At 42.1% G+C, this 26,744-nt stretch overlaps 3 protein-coding genes across 12 annotated transcripts in view; 2 read left to right on the top strand and 1 right to left on the bottom strand.

The window, feature by feature from the left end:
• Positions 1-1,338: 1,338 nt before the first annotated feature.
• polr1d (RNA polymerase I and III subunit D) lies at positions 1,339-6,355 on the bottom strand. 3 transcript variants are annotated; one of them, XM_060063672.1, is made up of 6 exons: positions 6,198-6,355; positions 5,490-5,587; positions 4,788-4,864; positions 2,820-2,902; positions 1,595-1,666; positions 1,339-1,512 (listed from the first exon to the last, which is right to left on the bottom strand). In XM_060063672.1, the coding sequence occupies exons 1-5, from the start codon at positions 6,234-6,236 to the stop codon at positions 1,619-1,621; spliced, it is 345 nt and encodes a 114-aa protein (XP_059919655.1). In that variant the 5' UTR covers positions 6,237-6,355; the 3' UTR covers positions 1,339-1,512; positions 1,595-1,618. The 3 variants fall into 3 exon arrangements, with proteins under 3 accessions (XP_059919655.1, XP_059919654.1, XP_059919653.1); XM_060063671.1 differs by having other exon boundaries at positions 1,339-1,508; XM_060063670.1 differs by lacking the exon at positions 1,339-1,512 and having other exon boundaries at positions 1,589-1,666.
• A 57-nt stretch (positions 6,356-6,412) lies between these two features.
• sybl1 (synaptobrevin-like 1) lies at positions 6,413-11,533 on the top strand. Its single transcript, XM_060063654.1, has 8 exons — positions 6,413-6,573; positions 6,897-7,061; positions 7,358-7,415; positions 7,498-7,635; positions 8,076-8,166; positions 9,508-9,575; positions 9,903-9,995; positions 10,211-11,533. The coding sequence occupies exons 2-8, from the start codon at positions 6,916-6,918 to the stop codon at positions 10,274-10,276; spliced, it is 660 nt and encodes a 219-aa protein (XP_059919637.1). The 5' UTR covers positions 6,413-6,573; positions 6,897-6,915; the 3' UTR covers positions 10,277-11,533.
• A 55-nt stretch (positions 11,534-11,588) lies between these two features.
• The window catches only part of mtus1a (microtubule associated tumor suppressor 1a), a 28,407-nt gene continuing 13,251 nt past the window's right edge, over positions 11,589-26,744 (top strand). Inside the window, exons 1-6 of one of the 8 annotated variants that reach the window (XM_060063536.1) lie at positions 11,589-11,725; positions 15,695-17,753; positions 17,950-18,190; positions 19,469-19,684; positions 21,253-21,336; positions 21,854-21,973. In XM_060063536.1, coding sequence (XP_059919519.1) covers positions 15,753-17,753; positions 17,950-18,190; positions 19,469-19,684; positions 21,253-21,336; positions 21,854-21,973 — 2,662 coding nt within the window. In that variant the 5' untranslated portion in view covers positions 11,589-11,725; positions 15,695-15,752. Of the gene's footprint in view, positions 11,813-12,875; positions 14,383-15,694; positions 17,754-17,949; positions 18,191-19,076; positions 19,196-19,468; positions 19,685-20,609; positions 20,925-21,252; positions 21,337-21,853; positions 21,974-22,819; positions 23,554-26,744 lie in introns of those variants that run through there. The other 7 variants (XM_060063535.1, XM_060063534.1, XM_060063541.1 and 4 more) reach the window with 7 other exon arrangements.

Genomic DNA, 26,744 nt, shown 5'->3' with positions numbered 1-26,744 from the left:
AAGTAACTAAGTTATAAAAAAAAAAATGTCTTTATTTCCAGACCCTTGATCCTAGCGTGCTTTTCCAAAACGTTTCCCTGAGAAGGGGTCGAAGGACATAATGAATGTCTGTCCTGTTCTCTTATGATTTTTTTTTAATTGTATATACAAGGTCAACATAAACCCAAGGATTTTATTCCACCCATATTTCTTGCAGTTTAACACAAAAGGTCGTAGTATTTCACAAAACGTCATATTGAGCCAGATCTCCCTGGCAGCTGGTCCTTAACCTTTGTTTAAACAGTACCCGCCTCCAGACCTCTTCAAAATCTACACACCCATGTCAAGTTGTTTTCCACTTAACAAACACTCCAAGAATACACACGGCCTGACATCGTAGCCAGACCACAAGGCATGGTTGTTTTTGGTAAGGCTCATGCCGAAGACTTCCAATGTCAATTGACCGTCGGAGTCCTAAAACAAGACGATTTAAAACTGAACCAAGTTGATATACAGGATAACATTTCAAGAATCTACGTTTTCCTTAACTCAATTTGGAGATCCCCAGTGTTCATTTCAGGCGCCATCGTGCTTCTAATCCTCCTGCACTAAGTGTGTTATCTGGAAACACTGTCAGACAGCAGACGGCTTGTGGTTCAAATGGCTAGGCATGTTTCAGGAAATGTTGGAAAGGCAGGATATGGACTTTTTTGTGGTTAACCTTCAACAAAAACATCTAATAAGGGACAGTCTTGTAGTGGAGGGAATTATAACACTTTTTCAAACAATGTTTTAAAAGGAGTTGCTGTCATGCATTATATCTTTACTCTGACTGCATGATGTGCTTCTGCTTCAGTCTACTTTAACGAGTTAAAGGTCAAAGTTATCCAATTATATTTTTCTTGTCATGTTATACAACATGGAAACAGTGATTGGATCCTAAATCGGCCAACAAAATCCTTTCAAGCACACCCACTGTGCAAATATTTTCACTCCTGACCAAATTTTGTAAAAGGTTAGCATTTCCCTTTCCTCTGGTTTCCCTGGTCAGAGTCCCATCTAAAAAAACATCCGCTTTGGAGACCTCAGCCTCACTTTATCAAATCTGATCTGCAGAGGGATTTGATTAAACTGCTTCACCCCGTTCCATACGTTTCTCCCTCCCTCCCTCTCTGTGTCGCTCCTCTCTTTGGCCTTCTCCCTTCTTGGTACCATATGAAGTCATTCAACCTGAATTATCCTGCTAAGTGGGACATTCTAGCCTTCCTTTCACCCAAAACACAAACAAAAGGCACCGATGAAATCCATCGTTCAACACGCTTCACGAGTATTCAAGAATAGACTTTGCAAAGCCAAATGGACAAAATCCAAAAACATGACTTTTATTGTTTTTCCAATCATTCTGTACATTTCACGCAATGGATAAAATAATGGGCAAAAATGAAAAACTATACAAACAACTCTGGCCTTGTGTCAGAGTTGTGGTGTGTATGTGTGTGTGCATTCATGCGTGTGTGTGTGTGTGTGTGTGTGTGTGTGTGTGTGTGTGTGTGTGTGTGTGTGTGTGTGTGTGTGTGTGTGTGTGTGTGTGTGTGTGTGTGTGTGTGTGTGTGTGCTCCATTCTCCCACTGGGCGTGTTTCACTCCATGGACTGATCCTGGTTCCCCTTGAACTCGTCCACCCGGGCCTGTACAGCAGGAGGAGAACCGTCAACCAGAGATCCCCCCCCCTGCCACCCCACAGGAATGAAAACAAGAAAAGGGCGAGGAGAGAACCGGGCGGGGGGACATTTAGGTGTGTGCCAATGTCTGTGTGCCTACCCCTCTGACTAGGGTACAATCCTGCTGGGGCTGGACTGAGCACCGTATGCATGGCTCCCCTCACTTGACCTGACCCCCCCCCCCCCACACTACACCAAGGCAAACCTCCAAACTCCCCCCAAACAACGTCGCAAACAAGCCCTCAGACGGGGCACTGGTGAAAACACCCCGGTCCAACGGTCTTTTTTTATTTCCGATTTTTGGTCACATCAACATGTAAACATGCAAAACGTATAAACACAAACTTATAGAACAAGGGAATATTTAGTCAAAAGGCTGTCGTTACTTGATTCGGGCGATTAGATTAAGCGTTAAGCGTTGTTTGGCTCCAGTTTACAGCACATGTCTGAAGAACCCGAACGGATCCGCGTCATGTGTTCAGCCAGAAGGCAAAGATTATTTTTATGTGGCATCACACCTGTGCCATGCAGCTGCATCATCAGCTTGCCTGATCTGTGCCCACTTTGGAAATCACAAAACACATACCGACTATAAAATCACCAGTCCACTAAAAAGGGGGTTCTGGTTAATGATCACTAACAGTACGATATGATCATTCCTTGGTTGCACACATGCATTGATGATGCATAACAGGGTTTTATCGAACAATAAGACTGCACTTTTTAAATATTGGTCAAATAAAGACTACAAAATGGTTTGGCAATCACTCTTGGGATCACAGATGTCCCAGAATATCCTCACTAGTGCAATATTGAAACTGATTGAATAATTGACACAGAAGAACATTCTTCATGTATCTTATCAACCTTTTCTACATTTCAGATCATAAAACGACATCACTTTGTGCTCCAACTTCATGGTCATGTGTACATGACATTTCATCAAAAAAAAAAAAAACAATTATTTTTTTGGAGCCTGGCATGTCCATAGAAACTCAAAAGTATAAATCAGCTTTATTGTCATTACAAATGTACAAGACAAATAGAAAATACGAAATTGTGTTCGTCTATGCCCCGCGGTGCATTAAACTCCCTTGTTTTATGTTTACTGAGAACCTACCTGGAAGGTGTTGAGCACATGTTGACACACATGGTTGAGCTGCGTTAAGCCCGTCCTCAGGGGCTCTGTGGCCGGGATGCCCCCTAGGATGGCCAAAGGGAAACAGGCAGCAATGGGAATACCAGTATTAAGCACAACCATATGTTCTATATACAAACAGCTGTGCTATAGAACAGCTTTTAACTGTTTTTGGCATTACATAATAAACATTCATATGTTTATTATATGAGCTTTCATATAATAAACATTCATGTTTATTATATGAGCTTTCATATATATATATATATATATATTATATATATATCCACACACCAACACACAGATATATTTGACAATGCAAATGAGCTCATTTATAGGTTTGATTACAAAATGAAACTTCAAAGCAGGTTATTGAGCAGAGCCTTTAAAGAAGACGGAGGACAGTTATGAGTTGATTGGACCAGATGATGGGACACGGATCAGCAACTTCTGTTACCGGTCTATATAATCAGAAACCCATTGGATTGGCGTGCATGTGCAGCTGCGTGGCATCAGAGGGTTTGTGGTGCCAACAGCTTCGTGCGCTGATGTTCCGCTATGGAAACTGTAGCTGAGCATGTTTGGATGTCACTCCGAGGGACGACTGAATGTATGTATAGAAAAGGCTGGCCGTAAAATGCTTAGGATATAATACAGTATGTGGTGTGGTACTGATGGGTCCCTGCTCATTTATGTACTGCTTACTGAACCTGTGATACTTTTCTGTGGGCTATTTACATCTACAGACGTCTTAGTGAGAAGTATGATGTGTATTATTATTATTGACAGTATGGACCTGGAAAATCTTAATAAAAAAAGAACCAGAAAAGGCTGGCCGGCAAATGTCCTAATGCATTTCTGATTATCCAATAATCCAATGCAGGCAATTATGGTTTGCAGACCGTGAATTAAAAATGTGTTCTACAATCAATTTTGGAATGAATTGGTGTGTCTCAGCCAACTACATCTCAAAACACCCAAAAGAAAGACATGTTTATGATGAATGTATGTACATATTTGGCCTACATTTTAACATCTCTAAAATGCCTACGGTTCTTTTTTTATTCCAAATTAAGCAGCTGCTCTTCATTAACTCCTGACTCATGATGTTCACAAAAATGTGAAATCAAATAATTGCACCAAAAATTCTAAGTAGTCATAATTTCAGCGCGATCAGGCCAGATCAAAGCGATACTCTGCAGGATTCTTAGAGGTTTCATGGATACCAAAAGACCAGAAATTCTGGGAAGTTATTGCTACGTTTACCCACATTGAGGACTATCGTGGCTACATTTGTTTGTAGAAGCTGTTCCAATTATTGTGTGCGGTTGTGGAATGGCTTTACTGCTCATACCATTTTCTCGGGAAAACTCAGTGGATGAATAATTTGCGTTACAAAAGCAATACTGACATAATGACAACCAGAGCCCGAGATGCAAGAAAGCCTAGTTTAGTGCCCTAAAGCATCTTGCTAAGGCTGTAAATACAATATGAATTGAAAATTGAAAAAATTATATCGATACATTTTAGTTATAAAAATTATTATTTGACTAAATAAAAAATATTTATTAATGCAGATTTTCTTTTGTTCTTTTTTTTTCCGCTGCAACAATAGCGGTTTAAATCTTCAGAAATAATGATCACATACTTCTATTATATTTGGCCCTTGACATGTGACAGCTAGGTATCAATTTGCTATGTCCGAACATTTGGACTTATAATATTTTTCGATAATATATGTTGTTTATGTGTGTAAGAAGGTGGCACCCCTTTGTAAGTCAACTTAAATGTGGCCTGTGGTACTATATTCCCTCTTTAAAACTACAACATACCAATATAATGTTTCTTAGATATAGGTACAATAAATATGCTTTGGGATGTACATTTTTGATATTTGTTCGATCAAAACATCAAAGAAAGTCAACGGAAGTGCAGGATTCGGTGACCTACCTCGTGTCTGAATGCGAAAGTTGATTTTGCTCTCAGAGGGGTGTGTGATGCTGTACCCACAGAACTCCACGTCCACACTGACAGAAACACAAGGCAGACAAACACTATGAGCGTTGAATTTTTTGTTAACACATACATTGACTTAAAAAGGGAAAACTAACTTTTATTGAACTTTGATGTTACCAAGTCGCTTGTTCAAATTACGTCAAAAAACTTTTTCACAGATGCCGATATGACTTACGAGGCCGTAAAATAATAAGGTGCTCTAAAGCTATGACACCAGCCAGTCAGTCCTATCCCCAGGTTGAAATATAGATGTATTGCATGGATGCAATAAATGTTCGCTGACCAATCAGACAGACGATGAAGAATGTAGAATGTGCACACAAAACTATTCCAGGCCTTCTTCCAGACCCATTTCCAAACATTTGCCTGCAACAACATTATAAATGTTGCTGTGAGATCTCTGTTTGATGTGTAAAGACCTATAATATATGCAATTATGAATTTGTAATTGTAAAAAGAAGCCTTATCATTTGAATTTTTGGACATGAAATCACTCGTACCAGAGACAAGGAAAAACAATTTCTTATTTATTTCTTATTAACTTATGGCACAAGCACTGAAAGTTGAATGTATGGTGGAAAGAAGTATGTATGAAGACGTTTTAGGCTGGGTGGTCATCATCTCGGCAGTACTTACTCTTTCATCACCAGGTATCTGAGTGAGTTCCCCAGTGTGTGATCCTCATTGTGCAGAACGTACGTCACACAACCCTCATCGCCTCCATCCGCCTGCATCTACATTGAACAACAGAACAACCATCGCATCAGCTCTCTCGACCAAGTTCCTCTTTTCAAGCCTTTGGTTCTCTTCTATCGTTAGGTCTCATCCTCACAAGGGTCATGGAAAAAGCTGTTATCTATAAGACAATGGGCTGACAAAGACCAGCTGTGTCACACTCATTAGCAATGTGCACTGCATTACCGTTGCGTGCATGAAGACGCCACCAAACCAAGATTCTTTAGGACAAACGTTCTGACTAATGTGAAGCAGTGGTTTATCAGCGGGCTCTGGTTATCGCTACATCCCTCTGCTCATCTGCTGCCCTCTAGTGGGGGTTAAAGTGAGGAGGGTATAATCAGGCTATTTCAATTTAGATTCATTTTTTTAATATACTTTGTTATATAATGAATATGTACAGATTTAGAAGTACCCAAATTTGACCAAAGCTGACTTTTATTTTTCTTGACATTGTTTGTACTCCACGTGAGCGATAACGTTATCTCCACTCAGCCGGATACGATTGGCTACTTTAACAGCGAGATGACGTTCCAATTTATCGTAAAACAGTCACATAACTTTACATCTGTTTTTTAAAAATTGAATGCGATGTTATCTTAAACATACCATCTCCAGAACTGGTTTCTTTTCGCAATCCCCAGCCATGTTTCGCCTTCCGATCAGGGTGCACTAGCAACAACGTTGTTGTATGGCGTCGCCGAGATATGACGTCAATGAAAACATATGACGTTGGTCAGTTCTGACAGGAAGTTATATATATGTAGTTCAGAAGAGGTACATTTTCCATGTACTGTTAACGGCGAGGACTGTTAGAAAAACTACATCCTCCATATGGACCCTGTCTGTTATCCAGGGCTGGGCGATATCCTCAGCAGAATAAACTCGAAGGGAGAGGGATTAGCTAGCTCGCTAGCGTCTGAATTCCCTATAAATGACAGAAGTCGCCTGACATCACATTCATCAAGCCTCGAAGAAGTCAAAGGTGTTTATTAGGTTATTGCAGTTATCGTAAACCAAGGACACGCTAGATTTCCTCTAGAGAAACCACAATATCGACTGAATTCGGGCTTGTTGTGGTTCTCCCTACATTGAAGTCAGCTATCATTTTCGTTTCTCGTGATTTACGATTCGCGTTGAAATCTCATCTAATTACTTACACTATTTGTCATACATATGTGTGTATCCCCTTTCTCTCCCTCGTCCTTTCTCTTCTTACTCGTTCAACATTTGAAATGTATCCTGTCTCTTTTCACTGGTTGTCATTGGTAAACAACGTCTATATGTGGAACCTTTCTCTCGTGCCAGTGTCAATCTGCCTGTTGCCATGGCAATCCTCTTTGCGGTGGTGGCCCGCGGGACCACGATCCTGGCCAAGCACGCATGGTGCGGTGGGAACTTCCTCGAAGTCACGGAACAGATATTGGCCAAGATCCCCTCTGAAAACAACAAGCTTACATACAGCCATGGCAGGTAGGCCTCCCCTCAATCACACACACACACACACACACACACACACACACACACACACACACACACACACACACACACACACACACACACACACACTAACCACACACACACACACACACACACACACACACAAACTAACCACACAACCTATGGTAATGCGTTCTTTCTAGTCTGAGAATGGACTGGACAAATGAGAATAATGGGCATAGAATGAATGGTTTAATACCATCCGGGTAATATATTTACAGATATAAACATGAATCTCCGACATTGATACCAACGTTCCTCTTTTTCAGCTATCTCTTTCATTACATCTGTCATGACCGAATCATATACCTGTGCATCACGGACGATGTAAGTATCTCTGTTTTTCTTGAACTATTATTAGTGACTGGGCATCTACTGATGAATGTATCATGTATCACCTTCTTGCCAGGACTTTGAGAGGTCCCGTGCCTTCAGCTTTCTCAGTGAGGTGAAGAAGCGCTTCCAGACGACCTACGGCTCACGGGCCCAGACGGCCCTGCCATACGCAATGAACAGTGAATTTTCATCCACTCTGGCTGCTCAGATGGTGAGGGAAATGATGCATAGTATAGTGATAGTTGTGTAGTAATATATTAGTTATCTTGAAGGTCCTTTAACATAATATTACAGACGACTTGTTGATATCACACAAAGCCTTACTTTGATGTGATCACATAAAGCCTTACTTTGATTGGAGGTCGACCTGTCTGGCTTAACTGTCATGTAATTATCACTGCCGGGGCTAGGCGTAGGATCTTTTGAATTCAAACGACAGTCAGGGTTTACAAAATCGAACAGGCACGAATCCGATTATTTTCCGGTGAGATAAGGAGATGTGCAAGAATCGGAGACCAAAAAAATTGTGCACCAGGAATGTCACTGGATTATATGATGCTTCGGATGACTTTTTTTTTTTCTTTTTTTTTTATGAAAATACTTTTGAAACTCTTGTTCACTTATCCTTCTCCGCCTCTTCTCTCTTCAAAGAAACACCATTCAGATCCACGGGGGTCAGACCGCCTCGCTGATACTCAGATGCAGGTGGATGACTTGAAAGGCATCATGGTTCGGGACATAGGTAAACTTCCTTGCAGAATTTCTTATCTCTCTCATGGTTTTGCCTTGGGCTTTTTATGATCAGATTCATTGACATTGTGCCCCACAAATTTCTGTCTGAAGTAGTCATTTGTTCTCTTGTTCAGCATACTTTCATTCTCTTCTCAAATTTATGATCTCAGTCATTACAGCCCCATAATCATCTTCAAAGGGCTTCCCCGTATGCATCTCTGTTGCCTCTCTGCACACCAATGGAAGGTTGTGGTTGATTCTAGTGATTTCTTACTATCCCTTGCAATGATTTTTTCCCTGTTTTAGCTAAGTTGCTTAGCTTACACACCTCACCTACATTTTCTCTCCTCTTTCCCACTGCACCTATCGAGTTCACTTCCTTTAATCGTCACGGCAATTATATCAAATCAATCCAATCACTACAGCGTGTCCACCAATGTTTTTGAATGGAATTGTAAGCAAACAGGTATTACAAGTAAAACAAGTGAAGTCTGGCAGTTAACTTTGCTCACGAGGATGGCTGAATGGGCGAAAAGGGCGTACATTTATTGTAAAGGGGGGAACACAACCTCAATGGCCAAGCACATTAGCATTGTGCATCAAATAAAGGCCAAATGCAGTACCTTTGACTGTCTCTGAGTTGAAAAGACCCTTTCTCCTCCTTCTGCTGTATCACCACAGAAGGGCCTGTCTTAATCATCCACTCAAAAAATGAGCGTTAATCGCACACACAGACATTGTCGCTAGTCCCGTCAGTTAAAAATAGTAATCAAATTGTGAAATTGGTGTTGTAATCGGCAGCATACAAGCTAGCTATCTTAAAAAGTCAATAACGTTTCAGATGTGCTGCGTGATGATGTGTTGAGGTTGGCTCATTAAAACGACTGTTAGGTTATCATGATGCGTTCAAATGTAACATAAAGAAACGTTAAATTTAGTTTTTGGTGAGAAACATGAGTAATACTGTATTGCTCATGTTTCTGTATTTAATACAGTTTTATAGCACTCTAATCATTTTAGTATATATAATTAAAACTACTGATGTCAATATTTATTAAGAATTACATATTCCTCATCACTAAAAACGCGTCGTATTTCCACCAATTAATAGAAAAGCATCGATAGTGGTATCGATAAAGACTTGGATTGTTAAGGAGTATCGAAAATGGTATTGATATCAATCAACATTAATGATCCCCATCCCTACCCATAACTATGATGTGGAGCTACAACTTGGCTTGTCTAATTATCCTACATTAGTGATGATATAATACATTGTAATACCGATTGAAGGACATGGATGAATAGAGGTGTCCCAACCCTGTTTGTCTGTCTGGGTTTTGTTCCTCAGACTTGGTGGCCCAGAGAGGAGAGAAGCTTGAGCTACTGATTGACAAGACAGAAAATCTGGTTGATTCAGTGAGTTCCAAAGTCTTCCACTGCTATTGATTTAGTAGTTTAGTATGCTGTTATATTGTTTTTATGATAGTCGGAAATATGGGGGTAGTGATAGTGGCAAATGTGACTTAGTGATCAAACATTATTATCATTTTTTGAAACTGAACTTGATGCATGAGTGAAAACACGTATGTATTGTCTTCACAATATAATCAATATGTGTCCAATATACATATATCCTTGACCCTTCTGTGTAGCATCATGGGACTACATGTCCCTGTTAGGTACAGTATGTGTCATATTATGTGTCCACAGCACCATCACTGATCCATATCTTCCTCTCCTCAGTCAGTGACATTTAAAACCACCAGTCGCAACCTAGCAAGGGCCATGTGTATGAAGAACCTCAAATTGACGGTTGTAATAGTGCTTGTGGCACTGGTAAGTTGGAAAATGTTGGCAAATAACTATATGATTAAAATATGAAATGATTTTCACACAGTTTGATGTTATTGTTTTTGGAGTGAGTGTTGAGGGTCTTTTCAGAAAAAACTGTATGCTCAGAACATCTTCCTGTAATATCGATCACGTCTACTGTAAGAAAACTTGTCTTGTAGGTGTGAATGGTAATTTCACGAAACCTGTCTCTGTTCCAGGTCATTCTCTACAGCATCGTCTCAGCTGCCTGTGGAGGCCTCAGTTGGCCAACCTGTGTCAAATAACGAGATGAGAGGAGCAGTAGAAGAAGAAGAAGAATAAAACGAGATTGAGGAAGAGAGGGAAAGTTGTATTATTTTTCTGGAACTCTTGTTATTCCTGTTTGCGAGCGGGTGCAAAGGGAAAGACCACTTTACCTAACAGTACTTCTCCGGCTGTAACATCTATGTGGGCATACATTTTCCCTTACTTCCTGTCATCACTCGCATCCTAGCATTCACATTGACATGCCTTCAGGACAGCGCCCCCCCCCCCCCACCAACACCACCACAATTGTTGACTGATGTTTGGTCTGGATCCTTTCATTCAGTAGTACAGCACATTACACATGCCTGTCTCGTTACACATGCCTGTCTCGTTATACATGCCTGTCTCGTGCACCTAATGACGTTTCAAATGCCTCTCTGACCTCTGTCCAGGCGTTTCATTCACATCAATTCCAAAATGAGCCACTTTAAGTTTGAGGTTGTTGTTCTTTTAATTTAGCTTTTGTCTTGCTTAAATCTTAGTGAGATAGGATTAAAGATATATTGAACAAGGGCAAACTATAGAAATCATTATACATGCCAGCAGGCTTGACTTGTAAGATTTAATATTATTAGCTCACTGGAAATCACTGGAAATTAATCTTTTCTTAGACACCACGAGTGCAGTGTATTTCTCCTACAATGGCATGTGTCCTTTCCTTAAACTTAAAGCCTCTATTAACAGCAATTTATTAAACAAAGGAGACACTATTAACATTTTGCTCAGAGAGGCTAACATTTTTAGATTCTGGGGATTTTATGTTTTCTTATCATAAGCACCGTTGACAATTAACTACTCTAGAAAATAATGTTAAAGAGAATGTATTGCAAGAAGATATTACTTTAACTTGTTCCTTTTTATTAGCCAAGAAATAATAGCTCTGTAAATTTAATTAATTTCATTGCTCCTGATCTTGAAAGATGCTTGCTTTCGAGTTCCTCTTCCAGGGATTGATTGAATATGCTATCCTTTTGTCAACCCAATGCACTTTTTGCCATTGTACATACGCGTGCTTCATACATAGTATGGTTTATAATTATTTAAATATTTTACATCCAGATTTGAAAATAAAATCTCCTCGTACCAAGTGTGAATTGGGAAAATCATGCGTTGAAATGTGCTGGCTGGCTGACACATTATGCAGCTGAAAATTGAGCTGCTTAATATGTTTACTTTTTATGTGAGTTAATGATCATTGTAATTGTTGCCGTTGTATGATAAAGTAGTTACCGGTCTTCGTCACGTCTTTTATTTTGCAGTTCAAAGTTCACGACAATGTTTTGACCATTTAAATAAGCAGAACATGAGGGTCTAGCGACTAGTTATTCGGCTCTTTAAAGGGATGTTATTGACGTGAACGAGAGAAGAGCAGTTACTTGGACGTTAAGAGCAGGTAGTTCGGCGGGGCCTCGGGTGACAGGCGCCAGGTGAGAAACATTGATAATCAGTGGTTTAGTTTGTAGCCTGAAGACGAGAAACACCGTGCTAATTTAAAATCCCCTTTCCGCCACACGGTAAAGTGAACGTTTTTTTCAAACATTTAACAAATAGCATCAGAAACATGGCATTTTCATTAGTATACGTAAGATATACTGTTTGAAAATATAGATAATATAATAAGAATTTACAAATCGCCTACCGTCAGCATTTCAAACGTATGCCAACGTTTAATGTGTAGGCCTAGCCTACTTATTAAGAAACCTTTTATCTGGTTTCTAACGTCATCGACGATGCTTGCCAGATCCTATGGACAGTCTCTTGATCGAGGTGAAAAATAACCAACGTATTTCACATAGGCTGGATAAGGCCTACTTTATATTCAAATTCACATGTTTTCTAAAACCATCGATTTAAACTGAAAATCGGGGATGTTATTGCTGTTGACACGTTTACCCACATCGAGGAGTAGGTGTGTGTGTGTGTGTGTGTGTGTGTGTGTGTGTGTGTGTGTGTGTGTGTGTGTGTGTGTGTGTGTGTGTGTGTGTGTGTGTGTGTGTGTGTGTGTGTGTGTGTGTGTGTGTGTGTGTGTGTGAAGAGCAACAGGATACATGGCAATATGGATGTAACTACAAATACCCTCCCAGCTATATTTATGACGGGGGTCTAACGCCTTGTTATTGTAACTTAGCTCTTGAGAAGCCATGTGCTGCCTGTCTGGTTTGGATCGCATTTATTTCGTTTTTTCATTTGTTTACTTAGGATACACATGATTTTTCCTAATAACAGACATGGCACCCTAAATGTGTAATCACTATGACATTATTATAAATCTACATCACTATTCATCAGTAGAGACCGCTACTGTATACAATTTCTGGAAGTGTGTGTGTGTGTGTGTGTGTGTGTGTGTGTGTGTGTGTGTGTGTGTGTGTGTGTGTGTGTGTGTGTGTGTGTGTGTGTGTGTGTGTGTGTGTGTGTGTGTGTGTGTGTGTGTGTGGCCGAGGGGGCTTTGCAAATAGAGCGTTGTGGTTTAACTGTGATGTCTGAGACATTTACTAAAAATGTACTCTCTGCATCGAAAACTGAAAACTAGCCTGAAAACTGTTATTTATATTTTCAAGAGCTATTGTTGTTGGATATTTTAGATGTATTTTATAAATAACCCTAAATCTATATTAGCATAGTCTACACTAGGCTTTCAAATGTTGACCCTTGTTGGATTATGATTTTATATAGGCCTAGACAAATGGCATAAATAAAACCATAAGTGGTGTTGATGGTAAATACATTAAATACAGCGTGTCTTTTTTAGCTTAGTTGACAAGGCCAGGGCAAGGTTGAGTTGTGTGTCTCCAGTCTGAAGAAGACCACTTTAGACCATAGAGTGGTCGTCTATTTAGGTTTGGAGGGCGGCCGCTTCCGTCCAACTCTGTTCTGCAGTGTGATTTTATTATGGTTGTTATGTTCAAAACAAGTCCTCAAACCTATTTCTTGGCTAGTTATAAAGGCTAACATTGGAATGTTTTAGGCTACATGTTGGAGAATAATGGTCCAATAGTATGCCTACAAGGTGTTATTGGACTACAACTGTGATTTCAAGTTGTTCTTATGGTTGTGGGAAAGGAAATAGTTCAGTTGTTTGTCACTGATTGACATCCTGTCACATGTAAAGATAAGTCAGCGTGGTTAGAACCTAGTAGGAATTAGTCAGAAATAGCAAAGGTCAAAGGGTCTTGTCTTCTGTTCTAACCTTTCATGTAAAGTCAGGGTCATCTATACGTCTGTGTGCAACCCAAGCAGCTTAAGTCCCGAGTAACAACTTGCTTCAAGGAATACCTATTCTACATATTTTATTTTCCTTTTATTATTGTACAACTGTTGTTATGACTACCGACGTCACCAAGACACTATTCAGATTACAATTTCTCGTTTTACATTTTACATGTTGGCCACGATGCTACATTCCTTCCCCCAAAGGCTGCCTGAGCCATTCTTGTATAAAGAGGTACTCAGGCTGCTTAGCAACAGTGAATGCCGCTTCAGCCTGGCAGCCCTGTCGGCCACTCCCACCCTCCAGTATTAAGTTCGGCAGGGATAAGGTATCATACCCTCTCTCTCTCTCTCTCGCCCTCCCGAGCTATACTAAGGGGTGGAGTATTGCAACACAGTCCTTGGCTGATAGTGGAGGTTCCTGCCATTATGTATTTGTGCCAGGGAAGTTGGCAGACCCTCGGGCTTCACCGAATGCTTGACTACACTGTGTTAGTTCAGGGAGGGAAGTTTGCCTGCACATGGATGACCCACAGCTAGGCTGGGTTTTCCCTGATGCGCGACTGTGACTTGAGTGCAGGGAGGGAGGGAGGAAGCAAGCGAAGGAGGGAGGGAGGGAGGGAGGGAGTGTAGCCGGGGGGGAGGCTGTAGTTGTCTATCTGATGCAGCGATCACACACCAGTGCCTGCCCAGAGCAACATAGCTGGCCGGCTGAATTTAGTGCTGTGGGAAGGAAAGCAGTAATGGGATTGAACCTGCACTATCGTACTGATGCTAGAATGATTTCATGCTGCAGATGGATCGGCCAAAGCTTTAGCTTTGTTGACTGTATCGTGACGACTGGGGCAATCATGGAGATATTCTAAGTTGATTTGTAAGTTGTAAAATATTCGTTGTTTGTATTTCTTTGATCCATCAATACTGTCATTTAAATGCTGTGATTGTGAATGTTTGTGAACGGCATGCTTGCATGATTAACAGCAATTTTCAATGTTGGTTATGTTGTGATTGTGCTTTTCCAGAGGCACTCTAGACTGTAAGCAGAGAAGGCTCTTGAGTGAATATACGTTGACAGTACAGGGGCCAGAGAGGAATGACTAACCATTTTCAAAGCGAGCAAGAGATGCATGGTGTGAGGCCAATGTTTTATTACATTCTTAAATGATCCCTGCAAATGCTTGGTCTGAAATGGATCCAGGCTTCTGTCTTGAGTTCCTTTTTAAGGTTGATGGGTGTGTTGCAGTCCGGTCTGTTTGACAAACAAATCATTCATTCAAGAGTTGGACTTTGGACTGCGATCAGTTGACTTGTCTTGATTCACTTTTCCAATAAAGTTCTAAAAAATTATATATTTTCATGATGACTAATAATCATGGCACGCCCCATTTCATTATTCTGAGATGTCAAATTATTTCACTGGTTAAAGACCTTACTATATATGGACCTTGTTGATGAACTTTATACAGCGAGCCAATAACTTAATATTATAATATTTTCCTGTAGGTCATACAAATTAGCCTAAAATGTAGGCTAATGCAGGGATAAACCTTTACTCAATATAGCTAATGCATATGGGAGTGTTTAACCCTCGAGGGTCCTACTTTCTCAACTTTGAGGTTGTACTGGAAACGTACTTCTCTATGAATGCAGCCTTTGCTGACCTTTACAACTACACTAAGGTAAAGGAGATTTATTCATCATAGAGATATATTTATGTATTTCTGGGTTGAATTCGGCCTGAGAACGTTGGTTACTAGACCTTCCTTCCCTATGACCCGTACCCCTTCTCCATCAAACATATCCAGTTGACCATTTGTACATTTTAATTTTAACTATGATCTACATCGAGAACTTGAGGTCTTTCTATCTACCAACTAATTGCCGCTTAGTATGATGCATCCGGATAACTTCTTTATACTTTATATCTGTGTCCAAAGTAAAGCCCTCATCAAGTCTCGCATAACTAATGGCTGCCACTGAGCTCGGGGCCACATCTGGTTGCCAATGTCTTATTGAGAAGAAGGTCTGCTGTCCAGTACTATCCTGATCTTTTTTGACAGCTAAATAATACATTATTCAGTGGTCAAAACATCCACTATTGGCCGGCTCATCATTGCATTTATTACCATTGCCGATTAGTCAAACAAGGAACTTGAATGGCAAATGTACCCTTTTTTCTTTTTCAGCTGCTGGTCCACACGTAAAAAATATTGAAATTTGTGATCGTTACCTGACTGCTCCACAATGTCCAACGAGATATTTGGCATGTCTGCGGACCACATGGGAAATATGAACGGCTCTTTATCCTGTGGAGGTCTGCCGCTGGCCAGTGGATATCATAACAACTCTACAGCATCCCCTGAAACCACCACCCCTTGTTCTTCCACGAGTCTGAGCCACCTGGGTGACCTCGATGGCAACAGCTCCCCTGACGACTACGTGCTCTCTTGTTGTGAACCGGACTCCCATGTTGACTCCCCATGTCCGAAACCAAACAGGCTTTCCGAAGTCAGAATGAACCTGCACAAGGCATGTTTCACCCCCCCTGTCAATGACCTTGTAAACGCTTTGAACCAATCCATAAGTCTGATGGGCGGCACAGAGATGTCCTTGCTAGAGGGAAACTACTTTTATAAGAACTCTGGAGATGGTGGCGATGACCCGAGGGCGCTGCCGCTGACGTCTCCAGAATCCACGGAGGGGCCCTGGCCACTAGGGTCACGTGAGGCCTCCCGTAGGTGTTCTCCTGAAAACAACTGCTGTTCTCTTAGTTCTGGGGAGTTTGTGATGAGGAGCAACAGCTTCAATTTGGAAGAGGAGGAGCTCCCCGTGTTAACGTCCCAGGAAGAGTTGTTTATGTCACCTTTGGCTCTACTGCAAGATGAATGTCCGGGGCTCCAGGATAAGAAATATATGGAGGGATTCACAGTGGAGGAGACTAATTCTGCATACAGTGATATGATGAAGTGGCATCTTGCAGAGAAAGAAGAATTTAACAATGCCAACCTACATGTGACTCTCCCAATTGAGATGAAATTGGATTTTCTGAGCACATTCCTGAGTGACTCTGTAAATTCAGAGGCTGACCAAGAGGCCCCACCTTCAGCTGAAGCTAGTGCGGAGGTAGGGAAGCCCTCCAATTTAAATGCAACATTTGTTGCATCGCAACAAATGAATTGTACTACACTTGTGGATCCAACAGCAGCGGGGCATGATTCTGCTCCCAAGGCTCAGACATCAACCCCACTGCTGAACCTTGGAAACAGCTTCAGCCTCTTGTCCTTCTCCGGCTCTTCCTTTTCTGGGAGCACGGATAGTCCGGCATTATGCCCTCCTCAAGGACTGCACATTCCTCCAACACTTAAACCACAGCGGGTTGCTAGACTGTCATCGATCTCGGGCAAGGCTGTAAAAACAGACATAAGAACTTTTCCCAAACCAGACTATAGTGGTGTTAAATCGAAGATAACGACCCGATTATCACATCAGCTAGCCACACCTGCAAAGGCCATGCTGCCCAAGTCATCAAAAATGAATGGATGCGCAAAGCCATCTCAGGTGAATCTGAAAGCACTTAACAAAGTTGCCACTGCTAAACTGCCTCATACCGCTGCTGCCGTGTCTCAGACAACGGCATCTATTGGGGTTCCAAAAGAAGAGTACGCAGTGACGGGAGATATGCAGAAAACGTTTAGTCAGTCCGACGGAGAAGATGTGTCTGCTGCTAATCCATCTCGGCACGTTCCTCTGAGCATTAGTGAGGATGCAGAGGGAGTGTCTAAAGGATCACTGCGTAACTCTCTTGGTACAGGAAATGAGGATGCTACATCAGCACTCAGTGCGGAGCTCAGCCCTTGTTTGGTGCAGGCAGCCTCGGGCCAAGAAGTAACGTGCCCTCCGAAACGGCCGTCTTTCAACATAACCTTCTGCTCCTCGCTCCCGTTGCAAACGCCGGACAAACATGGCGATCCTAAACCATCGATTAAAGTGTCCCACAGAAACGGGGTCGGGTCAGGCTGTCCTCTAGCCAGAAGGCAGTCGGTGGATAGTTTGACGTCCCAACACGGGGCCGCCAGGGAGAAAAGGAGGACCAGTAGCTCCTCGGTTTTCAACCTAAGCAGCGCTACCCAAACTTCTGCCTCGCCCAGATCACGGAGCCTGAGCAACAAGCAGGATGAAGAGGCTGGAGTTGAGATGGAGACTCCTGAGGGAACCAGCAGAGAGTTTAGGAAGATCAGCCTAGTGGTGAGTAGACACTGTTGATACGAGGCCTCGCTGCATCTTATTACTAATAAAATGGCACTGCACGGATGTTCAGTAGTGAATTGCTGCGCATGGAGTTGACTTTTTGTCCTTTTTTACTGTTCTTAGCGTGGTCAAGCTCACCGCGTTTGTTTATTTCTATGAATGGGATCGTTTTGACAAAGGCCTCTTTTGGCAGGCAGAGTCACCAACGTCTAAGGTGGCAGACGCATCGGGTTCCACATGTGACCAAAGCAAGAGCGGACCTGGAGGCCGTCCGTCACCCAGACAATCTCGAGTGCTCTCGGCGTCTCGTGCTACCGCCCTGAGTCCTGGCCCCAGACCACTGCCCGTGTCCTGTAGACAGCGGCAGCAAGGGACATCGGGAGCCGTCCAAAGGGCCACTGACTTGCTGCAGCTCAAGCAGAGGATCCCTACCGGTAAGAATTATCAACAGTGTTAAGTCTCCTGTTAATAGTAACTTATCAAGCTTGGGTCACGTTAACGACTCTATAAACACTCTGACGGTGACAAATTATGTTTAGCATTCAAAGTGAACCTTGTGTGTCAGCCGAGGTTAAATCCTATGGGTCATTTCATGTTGTTTCGCTTATGCTAATCCAGTGAGCCCAGTGTTATGGCTCAAGATTTACAGAGCATGTGGAGAGAAACATCCGAGAGGAAGCCTCTAGCCTTATATTAATAGTTTTTTTTTAATCAGTGTCTGTGTGTGTGGCTTTCGGAGCTAGGTAATGTAAAACAGGAGTAATACTTCATATGGCTCTTGTATAACGATTCCCCCCGGGATTAATCAAGTATCCTAAATCGGAAAGTTTATACAATTATAGTTCCCATTCATCTAAGGGAACATATTCCCTTAAAGTGTATTCACCTTTACCAATACAATGCGCAATACAAACTGTCTAAGAATTAAAAATATTCAAAGAAGTGTGGTGAGTTCCATAGTTCAACTTGCAATGTGGCATCTTCTCCAGCAGAGGGGTATCTACAGCAGTGTCATGTTCTTAATGAACTATCGGTGTGCAATAACAACAACAACCATGGAGGTATCTGTCCTCTCATTCCTGGTTTTACGCCAAGGTTTTGTGATATCACCGTCCTCTGCCCTGCCGCTCCTCTCGGTAATTTGAGGAAAGGAGCACCACGGCAAGGAAAGTGTGTGGGGGGGGGGGGGGGGGGGGGGGGGGGCGCCTCTTCCTCTGAAGGGAAGCCAGCGGGGCTAATGGAAAAAGCAGAAAGGGAGGTTTTGGAGCTCACCACTGTTGGTTAACTCGCTGAACATGATGTTTGAGAAGAGCCATCGCAGTACTGCAGTCATGGCTTGCACTGAGACGCACTTCATGGGGATACTGTTGTTTTGGCTGAAACTTTAAGGCGTTACTACGTGACACATTTTCAAATGTTGGCTGTGATAAAGACCATGGGTAAGTTTTATCTGCTCTCTTTCGGTGAACCTGTTTACAATCTAAACATTAACTTGGGGTGTTTATTTTGGGATTTCCCTTTTTTTATTTTCTGCCCTAAATTTGACAAATTTCTGGATCTGAAATCTTGAAATAGTGTTATTGAATGGGCCTGTGATGCACAGGGAAGAGGTCAAGTCTGGGGACATTCAGGGACGCAACTGCATCAAACTCATCCCTGTACTGACAATAAGTTCAGGTCAGTGCATTATCATTTTAATGTTTCCCTCCCAGCTCATCCAAAGGCACTCGCCACCGACAAGCCTACAATGGGAGCCCCCAACACCAGAACAAAGCCTGTGACTAATGGAGTCCGGCCGCCCCAGACCACCGGGCGCCCCCCGCCCGCCCACGGTCCGGTCTCCAAAGTGCCACCGAAGACCCCAGGCCCCGGCAGGGGCACAGTGCTCAAAGCTGGCGATCTGTCTGACGGGAGCAGGAGCACAACGGGTGAGCCTGACCGGAACATGAATGTGACCCGACGATGTAATGCCTGATCATGAATCTATGTAAACAGAGTTGGTGAGATCCCAATGTTATCCAGGGTCACGCTGCAGGGTTTCTCAGTGGCTTTATTTGGGCCACATCTGGCCACGGAGGGGACGGGCTGCAGTGTACACGCTGACCCACATTTTGGAGCTTGTGAGCGGTGTGGGAGGGCTGGGTAGTGAATGGTTGTTAATCCCCCACAGGCAAATCTGCCTTGGATTTGACTCTGTTGGCAAGATGGAAAGACTTTCCCATCCTGATGCCATTATTTAAACTTCTGGTTATTCCTGTTTTCATTTAGTTTTTTTCAAACGAAGCAATGCCTGACTACACTGGATTTCAGTGATGCTGCGAAGGAGCGTTCCCTAGGCTTCAATTTGACATGGGTGCTGTTTCAACATGGAGTGAAACTATAATGGACGAGCAATATTGACCTCTCTGGGAACTATATTGACTGCTCCATATATTGCAACGCAAGCAATGCTTGCATTGCAAAAGTGGAATGCATTAGAAGGCTGATCATATAAAGGTACTCATCAGTAATGCTAGCAAATTGATGTGGAATTCGCACGTGTTCCTTTTTATTCCTGGAACTGCTTCAATTGTTTTTAGTGTTGGTCTGCTTTGGCAGCTGAGGCAGGATTCAGGATTGTCATCAAACGTTTTATTTCAGTATTCCGTTTCTGAACTGTGGCTAAAATGAGCAGAACAGGCTGGTGATTCCCTGACTGGTGCTCTCCTGAGTGGTATCCCACTATAAAGGGAAGGAGCCGTATTAGACGTACTCAACAGCATGCAGCTCTCTGATTGGCTGGCAGCTTCTGTACAGACCGGGGTCCCCCCCCGTGTGTGGTTGTCCGGGAAACCAGTGCTCTTCCACTCCAGTTACCTCAAAGCACTGCCTGGAGGGCAGAGACTACATATACAGCACTAACATCCACTCAAAGAGCATGCTCTTTTGCCAGTCTTTGTTTTCCCTATCTTGAACCTCCGATGGCTGGTCACACCGGTCCCCGTAGCTGCACGTGGACAGAGTTTCCGGTGGACATTTTGACCAATTCTTCTTTGATTTCCCGAAGCACTGTCGGCTCTAACTGTGATCTTACTCTGTTGACGTGTCTGCTCATTGGATCTTATCGCTTCGGTATCATCCCTTTGTTGGCCGTGTTCAACAGCAAGGATGGAAACCGTCTGTGCAGAAGTGAGCATCGCTGGAGTTTGAGTATGAATGCATGGAGAGGGGCAACTCTTTGTTTTCCAAACCTTGACCTTTTTATAAACCTTATGCCACCTTATTCCCCATATTGTTTAAAAAATCTGTGAAATCCTTTCCTTTAGTCTTTCCGTTTATTTGTTCCCTTTTTTGTTAAAAATGTTTGAATCCATGCTAAATAGCAATCCAAAACGGACATTAGATGAGAAATTGCTAGTGAGTATTCTTCCAGGAATCATGCGACCCATCTCTCCTGTGAGATAACTGGCAGTAATTAACCAGTGTCTTCCCTCCATCTGTTGACCTGTTTCTGCAGTCGCTCCGCTGAGATCCAGCTCATTCAGAACAGTTGGGCTGAAAACCAGACTGCTTGCAAAGCCACCAGGGGACCCTGAACCAAGTAAGATGACCAACACCTCTGAATCTATCCCAGCCCTGTTTTTTTTGGCATGGTTCATATTTGTGTTGCTCGATATTGTTTCAGATGAGATCATTCTCACAATGTGATGTCTTGCTCCATTTAGTGAACTGTTTTAAGTTATGTTCAATAACTTTGTGTTCATACCGGAATGTAGAGTAAATTGGATATCCCTGATTCAATGTCGTAAAGATTTCACTGAGAAATGTTCCTGTGAAATCTGACTAAAGTGGTTGCAATGCAATTTAAACATTTTTTATGTAATTATTTATGTATTCCTGATTAACCTTGATTCAATTACCCTGTGCTTTTATCAGCTTTTAACCTTTTACCTACAGTTTTCCATCACATTGTCTCTCTCTCTCTCTAACCCTTTTTCAGTTCAATACTTATTTTCAGACCTAAACACAGACACTCCACAACGTGTCAGTGTAATGCGTTATAATACGTCTCAAGCAGTCAACCCTCATCTCTTATGTGGATTTTCTGTTTTTTAAAGCCTTGGCCCCATCATGCAAGAGTGCTGCCTCCAGCAAGCCTGGATTGGCCCGCAAACTCGTCTGTCCTCCGAGACGCAGCATCTCCTCCAGAATTGCTCAGCTGGCCTCAAGTTTACCTGGTGAGTAGTTGGCCTTTCTTCTCAGTTCCACATCGTATTGATTTCTCTCAAGTCTTAGCATGGCAGTGTGTCTTTAGGTTCTCTCATGGTTACTTTGTCAATGAAAACGAAACCTATGACCTGTCTTGGCTCTATCTATAAGCATGCGGTGCTTCTCAGCCAAATAAACCTTGTGACGCTTTACTGAATTGAATTTAGTTTGCAGATCCTGAGGGTGCATGCTTTATTAAGGTTGACCAGGACTATTTGTCCCTTAACCTGATCTAATCTTTTTCTTTGCTTGTTTGACCATTTACGTTTTTTGTTTTCTTAGTAAGCTGATTGTTGGCTTGTGATATTTCTATAATATAAATGCCATTTTTGGCTACTACTTTTTGAATTATATCTTGCATAATGAATTGGTTTTATCTGTAAAAGATGTGCATATATTAACTTGCATCCTCCATGATGTAATACAAATTTGTTGTTTTCCCAAGCAACTAACTGCAAACCCTGCCCCACTAAAATCTGTCAGTAATCGATGAACGAATCGGTCAACGCAAATCCAAAGTTGTGTGATGTTTGAGCGCATGGCGGGTCTGCGGTCAAAACAAGAGGTGATGACATTGGAGCTGCGGCAACAAAATACTACATCAGCTCATCTGTCGCCACGTTGCTGGGAGGAATTCATCATCCCCTGCTTTTACTCTTCCACTCTGCTGGTGATGAGAAAACACACCAATCAGAGCAGCATTAGGCAGGCCTCTGCAGCTCTCATTGGCTCTGGCACATGCTGTTGACCCCCTTCCCCCCCTTGCATGTTTTCCCAATGTCATACCCAACCCAACCCCCCCCCCCCTGCTGGTGCTCTCCTAGCGGCCAGCATCCAGGCTCTGGTGCAGCACCGCCATCGCTGGCTTTACGCGATGCTGTTCGGTGTTGCTACGGGAGCTGCATGTGCTTGACTGAAGCCTGGCTTCATATAGAGGATTAGGGGAGGGTTCTAGTGCTTTGCTCTTGTCTCATTTGCCGAGGGCTGTTGCCATTGGCAATATTGCCAAACTGCAATCCACTCAACTCTTCATCTGCCAAGACACCCAGCAGGGCATTGACTGTTTGTTGGGTGGGAAAGATGCCATTCTGAACTGAAGGAATATACTCTTTTTTTTTTTATCTCTCTCTCTCTCTCTCCCTCCCTCTCTCGTGTCTTTGGTGTAGCCGCTACTACAATTTGATGTTTTTACGCTCCATCGCTTTTACTCTCACTCGTGCACTCCCCCTCCCGCACGCTCTCTCGCACCCTCTCACTTGGTCCGCCTCGGTTCTGTCACCTGAGGCAAAGGACATCGGAGCACACTGCTATGTGGTCAGGAGCCCGCGTTAACGCTCCACATCTCGATACAGGCGTCCATCTTTGACCCCGATTTTCCTTTTGGATTAACTATTTTTTTTCCCCAAGCCGTCTTGTAATTCTTGAGAAATGTTATGGACTCCCAAACTCTCGCTGTCAAACATCCACGTGCGTTTGACGGCCAAAGGTCTTCTCCGGAACCTCCAGCTGCTCTCAGGATGCCGGAGGACGGCGGTGGTCTTCCAGACAGGTCCGTTTGGTGTAAAGCCACCGGATTTAGAGCGGCACAACTGTGGTCCGATATCTGCCCATAGGGTCGGTTTATCTGCACATTCTGCTGCTTCGAAGCGCACGTTAATCCAGCGGGTGCCTCGCACATAGCCGTCTCATTAGTGGGGTGTGAAATCTATTTTTAGTACGGCTGTTTACTACTCTGCCAGGCAGTACAGGTTCATCTTTCACACCTTAACCAGTCTTGGATATCGAGGTTTAAGAGGTAAATAGAATTGCCAATATAATTTTTCTTAAACCCTTCAGAATATCATCGTTCATTTATTGTTGGAACTGACATTTGCATTGATTAATACTTTTTTTTAAATCAAATTTTCCTCTTGAACGGCACTCTGTCCGGGAACGTGATGTGAGCTATTTTCGCCTTCAGTCGCTAAGGTCAGGCATGGGAAACTTGTTGTTGATTGTTGACTGTAGGGTGGCAATTAATTCTGATGGTAGCCCCATTTTGGTAGCCCCAACTATTTTCCCTTGCCAAATATGGCAGTGTTCTTACTCACTGTTCTTATCCAGTAAAAATAGGTCAAAGCTTCTTCACGACTGTTAAAATGTGTTATTCCTTTCTAAAAAATAGGAAATTATATCCTATGAATAATATTAAGACCACAAGAGGATTCTCAAATGAGATCATAATTTTGTTTTATATCGATTTTTCTTTTTTACAATAGTTCCTTTTGAAATGCTCAGAAATAAGACTATTTCAATGTTATTATTACCTACTGTTTTTGTATAATTATCTTGCATTTGTTATGCCTTCCCTAGCACTTTTGCTTTGTGACCAAATGTCTGTGTGTTTGGCTACATTTAGATCTGCACTTGGTGAAACAAAGGCAGGCTTCACAACAAGTGTCTGATTGTCCACAGCTATCATGCATGGTGCCATTGAGTGACGTCTCCTAGAACAATAAATAAACAAATAGCGCAATCTAGTTCTCACTGGATAAGTATAGATTGTTCAAAACCTAATTATTGGATCATTAGGAAGTTGAGGTTTGACATTTAAAATACTGTGCTGGTATCTAATATATTGTATCGTTTTGGGTAAGTTTGAAGTTGAGTTCTCATATTTCAATTTTAAATGATAGATTTATTTAGGTATAACTAAACCTGCATTATCACAAATGAAGTAACTACGAAAGGCATGGGAAAACCGAAAAGGCATGGATATCTTTTTTCTGTGTACAATTTGATTCCATGCCTATGCGCTTGTGTGATCTGATATGTGATGGGAATTCTGGAACCCTTTGAAACAAACTAGAGGTTATAAAAAAACAAAGAAAACGAAATGCTAATTTGTTGCAGTCTTTGGATTTAGTGGTGTCTGGAGAAACATGTTGGGGAATTGCTCTCACTTCCTTCGTTTCTACAAAAGGTTGTTCAATACAACCAGATCATTCCATACCATTTCAGCAATATATAGACTTTGACAACATGGTGGAAATATAGGTGACGGGATGTCTCCAAATAGGGTTTCTTTTTTTAGACTCATTCTGAATTATTTAGCAACAGGAAATAAATATGGCTTTCAAGAAAGGAACTGTTGCATAATGTCTAAGGTTAAGAATAGAGGCTGGTGCATGTCCCCTTAAAATGAACAATTAATGATGGCTGTTCTTTTTTGCGGTTAATGTGTTGCAACAATATTACATAGTCCTCAGAAAGCACTTATATGTACCACATCAAATTCATAAAGCCATGCAGTTCTGTATGATGTCCAGCAGATGGCGTCCTGCTACAGATAAACATATTTGCCTTGTCGCATTTGACCTTGAAGAATGTTTTGCATTTTTAACTGAAGATTATAAATGTAATCCCAAAATGGTAAATAATAAATCATTTAGTGAAGGCTTTAACCGTGACCATAGAAATAATGTATATGATTTCGCTATTGCAATTTTAACTAGAAAATTGGCAGTGTACTTTAGTATTATTGCACAATACCAAAGTTTCCATTGTCTTCCACTTGACTTTTACTTTAGGTTATCTCGGCCACTGTTCAATTGAGCACTTGCTAATGTTTATCTTAAGGGCTGGTTCTGTCTATGTATCTCCAAGCCAAAGTAAACTGTGCATAGTTTTTAGGAAATAATTAATTGCCCTAGAGGCGTTGCTTGAGCCGGATCTTTCCCAGGGTTGACTCAGGATGAGGCAACACTGCATGTACATGGAGGATTAGTCATGTTTGTTGTTTATTGTTTTGTTCGTTTTTTTCACTGTGGCCCACGAGCCTGTTCCTCCATTCCCTCCAATTCTTTGCTCGGAATGAAGTGTTGTTGTTGTCATGCCTTGGCCAAGCCTCCATCCACAGAGCTGCCCTCTCTGCCAGTTTGGTGATACAGGGTTCTCCTCCCTTTGGGAATTGCTTTTCTAACTTGTCTTTTAAAAGAAAGTGAATTATTGTTTATTTATTATTTATCATCTTTTGAGTAGCATATCCCTATATCCCCTGCATATCTATATAGAGTTAGATGGATATCCAATTTCCATCGGTATCTCTATCAGTATTTCTTACTCCAACCATAATTCTGTATATCTAAATCCAGTGTATAGTGGATCTGGAAGGGTGCTGTGCTCACCTCATTAAAAATTGTATTTCTGCTCTGTCTATGCTTGTCCTCCCTGTCACATGATGTAACGCAACTCTCATCCCAATATCTTAGCCACGCCAAAAGTGTCCAATATTGATTTACGGTTTAGTTGAGTCTTCCTAGATTTACATATTTTCCCTTTTCTGCAAAGCTGCTCTTTGTGTGTGTGTGTGTGTGTGTGTGTGTGTGTGTGTGTGTGTGTGTGTGTGTGTGTGTGTGTGTGTGTGTGTGTGTGTGTGTGTGTGTGTGTGTGTGTGTGTGTGTGTGTGTGTGTGTTGTTACGGTGAAACACTTCACCATCACATAATTAAAGGGACAACAACAGAATTGAGTTTTAAAGCAAAATGCAATTTATTTAGCAAAACAAACAAACAAGGAGTAACGTGTCTAGGGTATATGTTTAAGTGCGAGATATGGTTGTGGATGAGTGGATGCAGTGAATGCGTCTATGTTTAGAAATGAGACTATAACTAATAAGAGTGAGGATGAGGGGAAAGAGTTAAAGACAAAGAACAAAGCAACGTGCCCAAGTGAAAGTATACCTAGTACCTGCAACAACCGA

The sequence above is a fragment of the Gadus macrocephalus genome, chromosome 10, assembly GCF_031168955.1.
Source record: "Gadus macrocephalus chromosome 10, ASM3116895v1".
Taxonomy (NCBI): domain Eukaryota; kingdom Metazoa; phylum Chordata; class Actinopteri; order Gadiformes; family Gadidae; genus Gadus; species Gadus macrocephalus.
Note: the sequence above shows the minus strand (reverse complement) of the source record. Positions and strands in the feature narration are given on the sequence as shown.